The sequence below is a fragment of the Zonotrichia leucophrys genome, chromosome 5 (genome assembly GCF_028769735.1).
Source record: "Zonotrichia leucophrys gambelii isolate GWCS_2022_RI chromosome 5, RI_Zleu_2.0, whole genome shotgun sequence".
In the NCBI taxonomy this organism is placed as follows: Eukaryota; Metazoa; Chordata; class Aves; order Passeriformes; family Passerellidae; genus Zonotrichia; species Zonotrichia leucophrys.
Window position 1 is genome coordinate 40,316,338 of NC_088175.1, and position 15,829 is coordinate 40,332,166.

Below are 15,829 nucleotides of genomic sequence, written 5' to 3' on the forward strand. Positions count from 1 at the left end.
AGTTTATGACATCATCACTGAAAAGTTTACCTGGGATTAGACCCAGTAATTCCAGTTGCTGAAGATCAGAGCACCTTGGTGTCAGGGTTGTGGGTTTGGAGAGGGAATGGTTTTCAAGCTTTTGTGCACCCTCACAGAAACAGGGGTGTGAGCCACTGGAGACACCATGTGAGGATGCCAGGTTGCATAAAAGTGAGCAACTCCATTGTCAACAAGATTCCTGCCAGCTGATGAGCTGGCATTTAGCAGATCCTTTGTTCTTCCAAGTACACATCCATGTGATTGGAAGAAGATAACGTTTTTTCAAGGAAGAAAAGATAGGTAAGGGGTTCATCACCTTCTCTGCTCCTTGGCCAGGCAACTCTGCTGGTTTTGTTGAGTTTCTGCTGGGTAGCCAGCTGTTCCTTCAAAGCCCACTGTTTTTCCTGGATTTTGGATTTGTGCTGCCCTCTCTCTCAAGGAGTGCATTCTGCACTTTTCCTATTTCCAGGCTGAGCAGAGACCACGCTGCCACAGGAATGAAACCCACTGGAGTGTGCTTGACTTTGCCTGGTGCTCTGTTCCCTCCAAGGATGATGGTAGTTCTCCTCGCAGCATTATTTATTTAAAGTGAGTTAATTTCAGAGAAAGCTTATCTTAAGAATAATAAAACAGGCTGTGTGCAAACCTCACTTTCCCCTAAGGATTAACGTTCCCTGGATCTAGGAAGACACAGCTTTCAATCTGTTTCCACAGAATCACTCTTTTCAGACAAGTTTCTCCAGGCAGAGTAGCAGATTTTAACCCTTCAGTGGGTTTGGTTTGGTTTTTAAATGGGTCTTTTAGTTCCAACTCAGAGAAAGATGGTTTATCAGTAGACATTTGATTTCCTTGTTGGAAGGAATTGGGAAAATTTCTACCCCTGAGGAAATTAGCCAGCCCTGTCCCCCAGCAGCTTTGCAGCTTGCCCGGTTGTTACTGGTGCCAGTGGAACTGAGGTCTGTGCTCAGCAGAGCAGCTCTGACACCAAGAGGTGGCAACGCCCATTCCTGTGAATAACCTGAGGAGCTTAGAGCCTTCCCCATGGCCTCAGCAAGGCTCAGGTGACACCAGAGGCCCAATACACAAAGGGTGTAATTGTTTTGATGTTTGCAGAGTTGTTTTTACCTTACAGCAGTGGACAAATCTGTATTTTGGCTTGTATTTTTCTACCAAAGTCATAAATGTATGAGGAAATTAACTTAACTGGATAAATGGATCTGCAGATAGCCCACACTTACACAGTGTGGGGACCTCATTCATCTTCTTTTACCACAGTGGGAACACAGGGCATTATTTGCCTTAGTTATCCCTCCTCCTCTGTTATTTTAGTAGTGCTCTCTCTTATTGGAACATGCTCTCATTCACCTTTAAGCTAAGTAAATGACTATGGTAAATAATTGAAACCAAGTTTGATCCCATGGGACAGCTGCAGCAAATGGCTCAGTGGGCAAATGGCCAAGTTCTTCATCTCTGTGAGCAAAGTGCTGCCTTCCGTTTTCCAGCCCACAGCTCTGCAAAGGATTATGTGTCCAATGTCACTGGTCCTGGTACCTAATCACAGGGGGGTCATTCGTTCCTACAAGGGAAGTGCTTTGTCTCCCTGCTTTCTCTTGCCCTGCAGTCCTGAAGCCTTTGTGGCAGCTAATTGGATCTAAGGCTCTACTGACATGTGCATCCCTAGGTGGGTGGGGGGATGTGTGTGCTCTTTTTTGGATCTGCATAGTTGGAGATAACAGGCTGTTAGCACTTGAAACACAAATGCAACCCCCCCTTTCATGTCTCTTGGTAAACAAAGGCTCAACTGCATGTATTATGTTAATTAGCATCCTTCCCATTTTGCTTATCTGAGGTGATACTGATGACTGTTGAGGATGAATGAAAGTGATTATCTATTTTAAAATTCTAAAAGGAAACTCAATACAGATAACCTAGGCATATGCTCAACATAGATTTTGAGGAGTGTTTTCCTTTTCTGCTGGCTTGGATTCAGTGTGCTGGGGATTTCAATACATGAGCATAGTTCAGATGACTCTTTACAGCCTGGCACAGGTGTGCTCCCAAGGCCACTAGAGATCAAGCAAAAATTACCATTTTCTGGGACAGGAAGGAAAGGAGTGAATCAGGCCCAAGTGTAGGGAAAGACGATTGAAGTGAGTAGCAGGGGTGGCACAGGAGCCAGAGGGCGGCTTTGAGGGTGGTTGGGAGATCTGTGGAAGACGAGGCTGATGTGTGAAGGCAGGGGAGGCTTGCCGTAAAGCGCGACTGTTGTAAAAGTGCCGTAAAGTGCGGCTGTCGTAAATGGGGCAGTGCCGTAAAGCGCGACTGTCGTAAAGTTGCCATAAAGCACGACTATCATAAAAGTGCCGTAAAGCGCGACTGCCGTAAAAGGGGCGTTGCTGTAAAGCGCGACTGTCGTAAAACTGCCGTAAAGCTCAACTGTCATAAAAGGGGCAGAGAGCAACACCTGGTGGGAAATGTAACTGGAGAAAGGGAACAGAAGCTTTTTCGTGTCAGTCAGCTTTGGAGCAAGTATATGAGGAAAACCTGCTGCAAAGGGAGTTTCATTGTGGAAGAGAAATGGCACAGCTAGACCACAATGACTCACAGCTTTGCCAGTGTCACTGCTGTTGAGGATGGGTTTTCCCAACCAGAAATAATAATAGGAACAATAATTAATAATCTGAAGAAGAGCCTATTTCTATGTAAACAAAAGTTTTCTTCTACAGAATCAGCAGCAAATGTATCCTGAATGCTCTAAAAATAGGTATGTCACAAAAGCCATGCACTTCAGTGTTCACTCACCTGAAATTCCACCAACACACTGGTGAGGCTTTTGTCAGCAAAATCCATAATTGTTAAGAAGAATTTACTTAATACCGTGATAGTTACTTTGCGATGTCAGGCTTTTGAGTAAGCAACTGGTTTGATTTTCCTGCCCAGTTTCACCCAGCCCTTTCCCCATGTCTGCTGCAGCATTCCAACTCCTTTAAAAGAAGAAGCAGCAAGCCAAGAATCCATGTTTAAAGCTTCCACCCCTAGTTTCACTAAAAATAAAGAAGATTGAAGGCTTTTTAAGGATGTATTGGACTATCTCGTTGGCCAGTACCTGTGCCATACTGACAGCTGAAATAAGGTGTTAGCTCTGCTACTGGCTTCATTCTCTAAATGAGCCAAGAAACTGCACAGCTGCAGCTTAACATTTTGAGCTTGTTATGATGTGCTTTATTTAAACAAACCTGGGGACCTGACTCACAAGTAATTCAGCTGTTGCTGTGCCTAAGAACAGGTTACATGCTGTGGCCTCTGGCTACAGAGCAGTGTATTTCCCCTTACACCAGCAGTAATAGGAAGCTAAACAATGATAAAATGCCTGTCTCTCCCTTGGACCTTAAAAGGCATCATTTGGACAAAATCTGGTGCAGTTTGCTAGAAACATTTGAATCTGCTCTTGCATAAAAGATTTTGAGTTGCGGACTCTAGTGACTTGCCATCCTTGTGATCTCCTGTTTAAAACAGAGGAACGAAAGCTGCTGTGGCATTCATTGGCATTTCAATAGTATGGAAAGTACAGGGATGTTTCAGTGGCTCCTTTCCTGCATCCTCAGCTGGTTGCTGCTGCCTGCACTCAAACAGCAGCAGGTGATGGTGGGCAGGTGACAGTGGCTGAAACTGCAATTAATTATATGCACAAACCATGGTCCTGGAAACACTGGTTTGAAAAACCCAAGTTCTTTGACTCCATTACTTTCTTATTAAACACCATTGCAACTTCTTGGCTCTTGCCAGAGCACATAGAGGGAGACTCTTTCTCTTATAGTTTCACCAGTTGCCTGCTCCAGGCCAGTGCAAGATGTGCTTTTCCTTCCTTTTGCTTCCTAATGAAGCTCAGCTTTATCTCCAAGTGCTGGGAAGGTTCCTCCCTCTCTCTCTCTCTCTCTCTCTCTCTTTCAGGTTAGAAAATCCATTCATTGTCTCACATTCTGTACAAGTGCTTCATCTTCCACATTGGGTTTGATATTCAAATGCCTACTGCAAATTATTTATTGTATTATTAATTTTATGGTATGACTAGAGTCAGGTAATTCCTGTTTTACAAATAGCTGAAACAAGAGAAGCAGTGGCTTTTCAAGACTCTGTAGAGAGCCTGTGGCACAGCTGAAAGGTCTTAGCTCAGCTGACCTAAGCCAGTAGGTTTCAGAAACATTCATTCTTTCTGCTCCCAGACCACTTCCTTTGATCTTCTGTTCCTGTATTCTTTACTCTTCTGAAGTTACACAGCCAGTGCCAGTGCATCTCCCTTGATATCAAACACTGCTAGAGAAATAAGTATTGCAACTAAATTATTGAAGTTTAGAAGATCTGTAAGGTGATGCTTGATGTTGGCTTTTGCAGTCAAGTTAGGAAAAGAGAATTCACTAGCTAGTGGGTTTCTGTGTTAAAAGAAGCAATTACAAAAAAAAAAAAAACACAAAACAAAAAACCTAAACATTAAGTCCTGAAGCTGTTTCACATTTGGGGAAAAAATGAGGAAGGGAATCCCAAAGCGCTGAGCAAAGTGTTCTGGAGATGTGCAACATTGATGATACTGGCAAGAAATTAGCATATTGTTCCTTAACTGCCAAATATCACCAAAAATCATGCAGTAGCTCTTATTTACTAAAATCTTACAAGATTTCTATTTCTAGGCAGATGGTGTAAGGAAGACTTCAGTGGTGAGGAGAGCATTTATGGCTCTCAGCTTCTTATAGGCAGGCTCGGGGACATCTCATTTAAAACAAGCCTTAACTGTTGGTACAATCAATCTCATCTCTTCTTAGCAGGCAAAGGCTCCCACAAATGACCTTATAGATTAGGAACTTTCTGTTTACATTCGATTTCCCACTGCCTGCTATTTGTAGAGAATGATTATCAAGGCATTAAATTAAAAGTTTTGCCCGGTGGGAAACTACTGGATATTTTGTCATTTCCTTAAAGCCTCTCCTGTTCTGCTGGAGAGGCACAGAGGTAGAGGAAGCAATCACCAGAAAGGTCAAGAATATTTGCTTACCTATATTGGAGCACTGCTGAGAGGCTTTCTCCAGTTTAGGGGGCTTTTTGGGGAGAAGTTTTGTTCAGGTTGTGGTAGGAAAGCATTGAGGCTTGAAATTAAGTCTCCAGTTGCCTGCAGGTTAGAAAGATGGCATCCTCTGGCCTTTTCCTAAAGGCTATGCCCAATCTAAGTGACATCTCATGCTTTCAACAAGTTCAAAAGGAGTTAGTAAGGATCCCCCCAAAGCCTTCTTTTGACCTTTATTCCAGGGAAGATTTCAGTAAAGCCACCTTCCCTCTCAGTGTGCTGGGACAAGGGAAGGACTCTGCCTTCAATATTGCTGGAGCTTCACTTTGATCAAAGTCGTGCCTCATCTTAGCTGTAAATATTGATAATACCCCTGTTCTGCACAGACACAACTCTCTTGTTTGCCCAAGATGTTTTGCTCAAAGCACTTCCTGCTGCTTATCAGAGGCAGAATTACAGGACTGAGCTTCTTGAGGGAACAGTATTTGTCTTCTGTTTCATACCTTAACAATAAGTACATAAACTCCAAAGCCTTTCATTTAGACAGAGTGAGAAGTCTGTGGAATCACCCCAGGAACTGAGAGGGTCCCTACAGCCCCCCATCTGTAAAGCAGAGATAGAATTAATTATGAACCTGGTTGTTTGCAGTGCAGAATGTTCATGTAGTGCTTCCAGCATGTCTGTGCTAAGCAGGAGTTTGTTGTCACTGTTGTTACATAGTTTTTATCTCATCCTCAATTATTCTTAGCTTGTCTTATTCAAGGAGACAAGGTGGAGTCTGACAGCCCCAGGTCCTCTTGAAGTGTGCTGGCTTCTCCAGCTGGGCTTGTCAGCCAGCCAGCGAGCCACGCTTCTGCTCAGAGGCTCTGGGTTTCTGAGGCAATGAGGGGACAAAGCTGACAGTAAAAGCAGCCTTACTTGTGCATTGCTACAGCTTAAGTAGCTGCCTCAAGGGATTGCAGATTAAGAAGGAAACATTTTAATTTGGCCTGAAATTATATGCAGGCTGGAGTAAGATTTTTTAGGCAATGTTTTGTCCCAGCTGTAGTTCAGGTGAGACTCAGAGAGATCCCTGCCCTTTCTCTCTAGCTGCATCCAGCTTCCAACCCCTTTTCCTGACCTCTGTGGCAGGTTCTCTCCAGTCTTACCACATTTCTTGTAGCTTTCCTTTCTGCAGTTTAAATACTGAGTTTCCTTCATTGCCTGAAACTCTCTGCACATGACTTGTGCACCTTAGATCAGTATATATTTTTTAGAAAGCCTTTTTAATAGGACAGTGAGAGATTTAAGAGCCCTATTAGGGCCTAATGGAAATCAGTGAGGAAATATTTCCTCTTTTCAGTAGGAACAGGATCTTAGCTTAAGTAAAGTGCAGCAATATGCATGCTCTGCTCTAAGAAGTGCTTCTCTTGAAGGCATGGATTGTAGTGGATCATCACACTGGGACACATTAACCTACCAGAAACACCACTGGAACCTGATGGGGCTGAGAAGCATGGGCAAGGCTCCAGTGTGTCTGTGAACCCAGGGCTCACAGGAATTTGCATGGATGGCATGCCAGCTTCAAGCTTTCAACTCTCATCTGTTGACCAATGAATCCCAAGGAGGAAAAGAATTTTTCTCTTCTTCACTAACAGATTGATAAAAGGTTCTTGCTGCCAAATCCTTAAGAAACTCTTTAGTCTAAAGATGTGGTATTCCACATGTCTAGAAACAGGCATTTCATTTGGAGCAACAGTTTGTCTGCAGAGTTTTTGTTATTCTTCTTTGTGCTACTTCCCTAGAGCTGTGATTTGTGAGGGGCCTGGCTTGTGTATGGAAGAATGCAGCAGATTCAAATTGCAGAATATTAAATATAATACTTCAGTCCAGGTTTGAGATAGACATTTTGCCTGGCTGAGGACTGGTAGCTCAGAAACAAACAAGGGAAGCTGACAGATTGGTGAATATTGGGTAGGATCATTTGTCAGGAGATGTGATGAATCACTGTGGTGCAGCATTTCATTTTCAGAAAAATCATTTTCTGAAAAAATTAAAGGCAGAAGAGACAGCTGGGGGTGTTTTGGGAGTTTTTATTTAAATCAAAGTTACAATTAGAATAAAGGCATATTGAAAAGTTCCTGTTATTCTAAAAATATTTTGAGGAAGGAAAAGAATTGAGGTTAGAAGGAAACAGGAGGACCTGGAAGAGCACTTGCCAGCTGTGCCCCACAAGTCGACTTTGGGTTTTACTTACCTCTCTCTAGTCAAAGCCAGTAGGAATTGTATGTCTAGAGCTTCAAGCAGTGCTTCAATTGGGGGAAAAATACCCATCTTATAACCTTGCACACAGGTTATTTGAGCAGAGGTCAATGTGCTTTTAATAGGACTGCACGTAGAGACTGAGCTGCTCTCAGTGGGAACGAGAGCAGCCCTCCTGTTCAATTTCATCTGGGCTCTCAGGAAGTCCAAGGCTTCATCACACTAATTCATGCAAGGTAACACATTAATAACAAATGGAAACAGGGGAGACACAGAGGGGGCGGCTTCAGCTGCAGACACAAGTGCCAGGAGGCCAAGGGCCGATCCCTGTTCCCCCTTTCTCCTGGAGCCCTGTCGTCACCCACAAACTCAGTCATTCTGTACAAGGTTATTCCTAGGGTTTGATCAACACCTTTCTGACCCCAGTGTAAGCAAACAGAAGAGTGTGAGTGCTTCAAGGAGTAGCTGTGTGTGTCTGACAAAGAGATCTTAAATCAGCTGCTCTTCAGAGAGCAGCATACTGCTGTATATGCAGTACACTTAATTAGAAGGTCAGATGGAAACTTTAGTAAAACAGAACTGTGTAAAGTCCTACCTTTACCATCACTCAAATCAATCTAAGTTCTCACTGTGTGTATATGTGTAAAACTGGTATTTCCAGATGCCTTCCCTGTCAGTGGACATGAAATAAAAAGGTAAAACAATCTGGCAGTTCCATGTTCCACAACATGTGTTTGCCTCTTTCAAAGTTGTAGCCTGCACAGAGATGAGACGGAGATAAGGAAATGAGACACATGCGTGGTGTGGGATTCCAAAAAATCATTACATCATCTTCCAAGAAAGATTCAAGCAGGCACTTTATTTTTAAAACAACAAATAATGTGAGTCATACCATGTGCAGGACTTAATGTTGAGGCTTTGTGAAATAGCACTAGGAGAACTGGTCACATAATACCTGTTTTCTTGACCAATGCTCTGCTGGTTACTCAGTTTCTGAAATATGGAAATCTGATGCCAGCTGTGTTCCCAGTATAAAGGCCTTGCACTCTTTGTGCAGCAATAGTGGTTAATTTTATGAGGAAGCCTCAGCAAGTCGCTTGCTAGTGAGGCTTCTCCAGGTAGAAGGAAGATCAGGAATGCTTGGTGACACAATCTCTTCAGACCATGTTAAAGCACACATGGACTAACAAAACTTTGCTCTTGATCTTCTGTGAATGTTAAGTTAATAAATTATCATGATCCATCTCAAATAGGATGTCAAGATTGCAAAGGAAAACTTGATTAAGGAAGTGCAAACTTTGCATTTTGCATCCTTTTAACATGGCATTTACCCTTCAGATAAGAATTGCTGATATGAACCTAAGGCTGGTGTGTAGCTTTCTCACTCTACAGGGCAGATATACTCAGGTGAGATAATATTTAAAATAAACCTTTCTCTTTCATCTTCAAGGTAACAGATTGCCTTGCTGGATTTCTGTCTTCATCTGCCCTTAGTTACCCTGTTCCTCTTCACCTCTGTCAGTTTCTGAATAAGAATTAGTTTTCCAACAATTAATTTACCTCACTGCCTCTGTAGGACATTAACTAAATTTCCAGGCCTCTCTGAGACTGGCATCACAACCCTGCCCTTCCATCCTAATTGATGGCACTGCTGGAGATCACAGCAGGTCCAGTTGAGACACAGGGAGCTGAGGGTAAGTGCAGAGCTGAAACACAATTCCATCTAATTCTTAAATGAATGCTAGGAATCCCCAGCACATATAAGTTTATCGTTTATTGCCTGTAATTTTCTCAACTAATTCCAAATTTAATGACAGCTTTCAGCTTTGGTGTTCTCTTCTAATTAACGTACCAGTGACTGTGTATAATCTCTGTGTAAAGCCAAAAGCAGCTTACATGATAATTACAGAGGGATCACAGCACCTACTGTTTAAGGAAGGCATCCATGAGAAAGGCCTTGCATGATAGTTAAGGTGCTGAGATTAAGTTGTAATTAATCTTAACTTGTGCTGTTTCTTGTACTGCCTCAAAGCTTTTTTATTACTGGCTCAACATGATGCTGGTAAACTTTCAGGGAGGAAACAAAAGAACTGGACAGATCAAGCACAATCTTCTGCACATACAGCAGAGGCTTCCAGGACATGGTGAGCTTTGAGGTCAGAGTATTTTTGTAGTCATACTGTTGAATAACTTTATATTTTTCCCTTAATAATTATGATGTAGTGGGTTGAAAATTCCTCTTTAACATTGTGCAAGATACTTTGCATCCACTTCTTTTGCAGCTGCAGTCAGGAAGCTATTCTGACTGCACAAATCAGAAGTGAAGCCTAAGTGTATGGGAGAAGCAGAATACCTTTGCTGTCTCTGTTAACTTAAAATTAGCATTGGTTACATCATTTTAGACAGTCCTTCCCATTGGAATGACAAGTTCCAGAGAGGCAATCACTAGGGAATGCACCATGTCTGTCTGTTTTCCACTGTGGAGGAGTACACATTAATGCAATTGGTCCCAATTAAATATACTAAACTAAAAGGAAACACTGGGTGTAGATGAATGATTTCATAGATAGGCTTATTTGCAAAAATGAGTGGTTAAACTGCATCCAGTCTCCTTGTAGTACTTTGGTAGTTATGTGAGAAGGGAAAAGATGTAGTAAAGGTTTCTGTGATAGGAAACAGGAGCATAAGCTCAGAAGAGGAACTCCTCATGTTATTTACAAAATGTTGGTTAAACTTTTATTCATTTCACTACAGGACCACTGTCCAACAGCTCTATGCTCCATGCTCTTTGATTTGAAAGGTGGTACTCAGCAAATTTTGAGTTCTGTGTCTTTTGTTGTTGGTTTTAGATTGACAAGTATGCTCAGCGGGATCTGAAGAAAGGACTTCACTTGTATGGGACAGATGGAAATATTGGCCTCACTAACGCATGGAGCATCATTCAAACAGATGTAAGTCTGAGCTCTCTCTTTTACCTCTTCCTCTTTACCTTCTGGGTTCTGTAACAGCATGTTCTGGGTGTGAATCTAATTAAACCTCCAAATGCCAAGTCACTCTCTTTCTCCCACCGAGTCAGCACATTAGCAAGCAAACTCTCTCCTTTTTGTAACAAGCAGTATTTTTTATTTATTTTATTTATTTTTCCTTTAATAGGAAGGATCATCTTCCTTTTAGAAGGTTGTACTAAGTTGATGCCTAAATATCATGCAGCTCTGTGCTATGTGGAGTGTGAAGGAGCTGGTCAGACTGGAAACAAGCTGTACCTTTTCTTTAAAGTCAAAGAGGTGGTTTATGCTGGGATGAAGAGCATACTAGCAAACAACCTCTTCAACCACTTTTTAATTTCTGTCCTGTCTCCTTTCACTGCTACTGTTGTTCCCACTAGTGAGTCAAAATGGAAACAGAGCATGGCGTTTGTAACCTCCTCCTACAGTCAATACATTTTCCCCAGCAGAATTTAATCATCCTCCATCACAGGTGGACTGGGAATGCTTTTTGCTGTGTTGTCACTGCTGTTCCTTTGCCCTGATTCTCTGACAGCTCTCTGCCAGTGCTCATCTGCTAAGGACTGGTGAACATTGTAGCTGGCTTCCTCCTCTGTCCTTGTCTGAGAAAACACCATCACTGACAGTTCAGGTTTATTAGCTCTGTACCTGTTTCATATTCAGTTCAGTCAGTTCTCCTGGGGGTGATATTTGTGATTTCATGTTCTCTGTTCTTGAATGGAAAAGTGCTCCAGCTTTTCTCCTGCTTTAGGCAGAAGCACTTGCACTGCCTTGGCTTCACTCAAGAAATCTTGCATAGCCTTCTCATTTTCTCCTCCAGAGGTGCAAGTGTGGTACAGACAGGAGGGGTTTAGTCTTGCCTGATGTCTTAAATGGATCAAAGACAGTAACCCCTCCTAGTGTCTCCTCTTATCGACAATACAAGGTAACAGGAGAAACAGACTGCTAAGAAATGATCTGAGAAATTAAAACCTTGAGATTGCTAACAGAACAAAAGAACTGATTGGCCAAACTCCTTGGGCATCTTTGGGTCTGCGGGACCTATGTTGAGTGCAGTAGGTTGCCTACAATACTCCTGTGTGTGAAAGACAGGAGTGTCCAAAGTTCAGGTCCAGGAAAAAAGCTAATTTCAGTCCTGCATCCAAACAGCTGCACGTGAAAAGTTCTTTCAGTTGCCTTTAAAAGGCCTCAGCATCTTGCAGTATTGTTAATAATTTCCTCTTCCAACACTTTTTCCTTTTTCCAATACATCAAATATGAGAAGGCATCAGTTACTGACAAGAGAAATGCATTTGGTGGTGCTAGCTTGAGAGCAAGCCATGTGAAATACAGATAATGTTTTTAATATCATTGCTTATATCCAACAGTATTAGAAAGTTTACTCTTTTACAGTAACTTAATTATGTGTAGTAAAAATGTTGTAAAAACTACTAGTATTAAAATATTTGTAGTAAGTATTAATCTGCTTTCAGTGACACCCCAAGAAGTCTTAAAAGCATATAGCAAAGGTGGGGGGAAAAGCAGTTTTTGGAGGTCTCATGACATATAAACACCATATTTCTGTTCCCCTTTGTGTAAAATATATGTAAGAATATATGTAATGTCTAGTTCATATAGTCACATTTTTTTCAAATTCTTCATGGACTGCATTCAGAAAAGATGTAAAAAAATTTGGAAACTGACATTATGGTGAGAAATTTTAAACACCTTATATAAACAGTCAAAGATGAACTATGATGTCATTGCAGTGCTTAAAAAGAGAGCAGGAAGGAAAAAGGGTTGTGAGAGAAAAGGGCTCTGTAATTGATCCAAGAGCTAAAAACCCAAGTTAGATGTGTCTGGTGGTAGGATGTTGTTGTTCAGCAGCACAGCAGATTCTTTTTCTCTAAAGAATTAGACCTGGCTTTTTGCTTAAAGGAAATGGTCAGGTTCAGTGACCAGCTTGGGTTTGAGGCAGGACTCAATAATCTGTGGTTTGTGTAGTGCTGCAGATCAGGGTCATTTGTCCTGGTAGTACCTTTGGTCTTGAAACCCATTACAGTTTAAAGAATGCCTTATAAATTTCAGATGAAACTCATGTTAGCTAACTCCTAGGAGCTCAGAAGGTGACAAGAAAATGCCACTCCATGGGCTGTGTGCAGCCAGGGGACATAATTCTCTCATGGCCACTGTGAAATTACCATGTGCCAGCTTGGCAGTACCACAGTGCCAAAGTCATTGTGCTCCCCATGTTGGGCACTGAGGAGAACAGCAAAGAGCTCCCACAGATCCATTTTTGCCACTCTGCATAATTGGTTCTCACATGTATCTTTCAAAACTGTGTGGGAATATATTGGAAAATGTATCCCAATATAACCAGTTAGATGGTGCCTAGGCCAGTTCTGACCTTCGCTGCTGGGCCAGAGGCAGCGCTGCGGTGTTTAACCGCAGAGATACCTTGGCTGGCGGCAGAGTGCAGCGGGGCACAAGACAGGACTCCGTTCTCCTCAGGAGAGAGCTTCTGGCGATGGTGGAGAAAAAGGGAATGGATTCTGCTAGAAGGTAGCCAGATGTTTATTCCATGAGTACAGATACGTCTGCACTGGGCCACTGCTGGTAACAGAATGAAGCCGCATGGTCTCATTCACATTTTAAGCTCAGGACAGGGGAAGGGGAGGGGACAGGTGAGTCACCAACCAGGTGAAGGGGCAGGGTCTCAAGGTACTAGGGACACCTATCACACGACGCCTTGCTGGTATGTTAGCCTGATTGACAGGGCACACTCAGCGAGGGGCGAGGGGGAAGGGAGAAGGTAAAACAGGATATTGCAACACACCACAACATCTCCCCCTAGTTTTGTTTAAAAAGAAGAGGGCTGTGTTTATGGTGCAGAATGATTCTACTGAGGCTTCCAGGTCATCCACTGGAGCACTGAGGGCTTCCAAATGGTAGACTTCAGGAGGGGGAGATGAGTTTGAGATTAACTTGAGAACCATGCGTCTGATTACTCCAAAAACAATGCTAAAAACTACAATAACTACAACTAAAATAAACAGCACTAAAATTACAGTTTTCAGAATAGATCCCAACCAGCCCGAGAGTCCCCAGCCATTGAAAAGTCCATTCAGCTCGTTGTCAGTTTCTCTGTTGATGTCTGAGAGCCTTTGTCAAGGTAGTCCATACGTGGTTTGGGCTGCGGTACTATGTAGGAGATTGCAGGTGGGATGATCACGAGTAGGACGAGAAGCAGGCTCGGTCTCATGACGTCTCGAGGCTACACACGAACAGTGGGATCTAAACTGGTACAAAAACTTGAGACAAACATATATTACAAACTATTCCAGATAGGAGGCTTAAATGGAATTTCCTCCAGAGAACGTGCGCGGCGTTTTCTTCTCCAGGCAGCGTGAGCAACCTGGGGTGCTTCTGCAGATTTCTCTGAGACTTTGGGAACATAGGGCTTTACCCATTTGGAAGGAACCCACCTTAAACCAGAGGGGGTGGACACACAGGCGTATCCACGTCCCCAAGTAACCAATTTGTAAGGTCCCACCATTTTCCAAGTCTCAGGGTCCTTTACTAAAACTGGAGGTTTTTCTTTCATCAACCTGTGACTGTTCCCCCCAAAGTGGCGTAGGATGGGAGGGTTCAGGCTGTCAAAAGAACAATTCAGAAAATTTATTGTGAATAGCGCCCTGGATAACCGGATGTGGGGAGGTTCTACCTTCAGAACCTGTTGTTGCTGGTCCAGGACCCTTTTAATATCACGGTGAGTTCTTTCTACAATGGCTTGACCTGTAGGGGAGTAGGGGATGCCAGTTTTGTGCTCTACTCCCCATTGCTGCAGGAAGCTCCCGAATTCCTTGGATCTATAAGCAGGCCCATTATCAGTTTTCAGCTCCTTGGGGATGCCCATGAAAGAAAAAGCCTGTAAGAGGTGCTTAATAGCATCAATAGATGATTCTCCTGTGTGGGCAGAAGCATAGACCGCTCCAGAAAAGGTATCTACACTAACATGAACATATTTCTGCCGTCCAAAAGCCTGTATGTGTGTTACATCTGTTTGCCACAGTTCACAACTGTTCAGTCCCCTTGGGTTTGCTCCCGTACTCACTGTAGGGAGTGCATGTTGTTGGCAATTTGGGCACGTGGCCACAATCGCTTTGGCCTGTTCTCGAGTGATGTTAAACTGGCGAACCAGGCCAGGTGCATTTTGGTGGAAAAGCTGGTGGCTGATTTTTGCCTGTTCAAAAACATTTGGGAGAGTGGCCATCACTGCAGGCGCAGCAAGAGCATCTGCCCTTCTGTTGCCTTCAGCAATAAACCCTGGCAAGTCAGTGTGTGACCTGACATGCATCACATAAAAGGGTTGCTCTCGGTGAGTGACTAACTTTACCAGTTTGGAAAGCAATTCAAAAAGTGCAATGTTAGATACATCTTGCAGTATTGCTTGATCTGCTCTGGATACTACTCCTGCCACGTATGCAGAGTCTGTAATCAGATTAAATGGTTCTGAGAACCTTTCAAAAGCCCTAACAACTGCAGCCAATTCAGCAACCTGAGGTGAACCTTCCACCTCAGCAATGTCCGTCTCCCACTGCTGGGTTTGAGGATCTTTCCAAGTCATAACAGACTTGTGGGACCTCCCGGACGCATCTGTAAAGACAGTCAGAGCCCTTTTTAAAGGTCTCCTACTTAGAGCAGTTCTTAATTTTAAAGTAAATTGAACATCTTGTTCAAACAATTTGCAAGCGGGCCGTGCTACCGAAAATTGTCCTGAGTAGGAATCCAGAGCAAACTGCAACACTTCATTTTCTTGAAACAATTGTTCCAGTATTTTCATAGTATTTTGACCTGATTTTAACTCAACTGGAATGTGAATGCACTTAAAATCACATCCTGCTAACTCCCTGATCCGGGTCCTTGCTTTCCGGATCAGTTCTGCTATCAGCTCTTGAGGCTTTGTCAGCCTCTTGGACCTTTTGTGACTGAGGAAAACCCATTCTATGATCAAGAGAGAGTCCCTCTGGTCCCGGTCCTTTTTTGGTGTGTCCTTTGCCTTAGGTGTTTGTTTTTCCTCCCACTGGAAAATAATTCCATGGAGGTGTGGCAACTTACCTAGGATGATAAATTTGAATGGCAGGTCAGGCCGGCATCGGTGGGCCTGTCTTGTGGACATTGCAATCTGAACCTTTTCTAGAGCTTTCCGTGCCTCTGGGGTAATAGACCTAGGAGCCCCTGGGTCCTCTCCCCCTTTCAATAAATTGAAAAGAGGAGCAAGGTCTTCATTAGTCAGACCAAGCCATGGTCTTACCCAATTCAAAGACCCACACAACTTGTGGACATCCGCAAGGGTCTTGATCCTTGGATTGATTTCTAGTTTTTGAGGAACAATGGTCCTATTTCCAATTTCTAAGCCCAAATACTTCCAAGGTGGCATCTTTTGAATTTTCTGTTCCTGGAGCTCGAACCCTGCAACAATCAATGCATCGATCGTTAGGTCAAGCGCATGTGTTAGTAAATCATC

The 15,829-nt window shown here is 43.1% G+C and overlaps 1 protein-coding gene across 5 annotated transcripts in view; it reads left to right on the top strand.

The window, feature by feature from the left end:
- TSPAN4 (tetraspanin 4) overlaps positions 1-15,829 on the top strand; it is a 427,493-nt gene that overhangs the window by 388,512 nt on the left and 23,152 nt on the right. For all 5 annotated transcript variants that reach the window (XM_064714684.1, XM_064714682.1, XM_064714678.1 and 2 more), the window contains one exon: positions 10,168-10,269. In XM_064714684.1, coding sequence (XP_064570754.1) covers positions 10,168-10,269 — 102 coding nt within the window. The remainder of the gene's footprint in view (positions 1-10,167; positions 10,270-15,829) is intronic.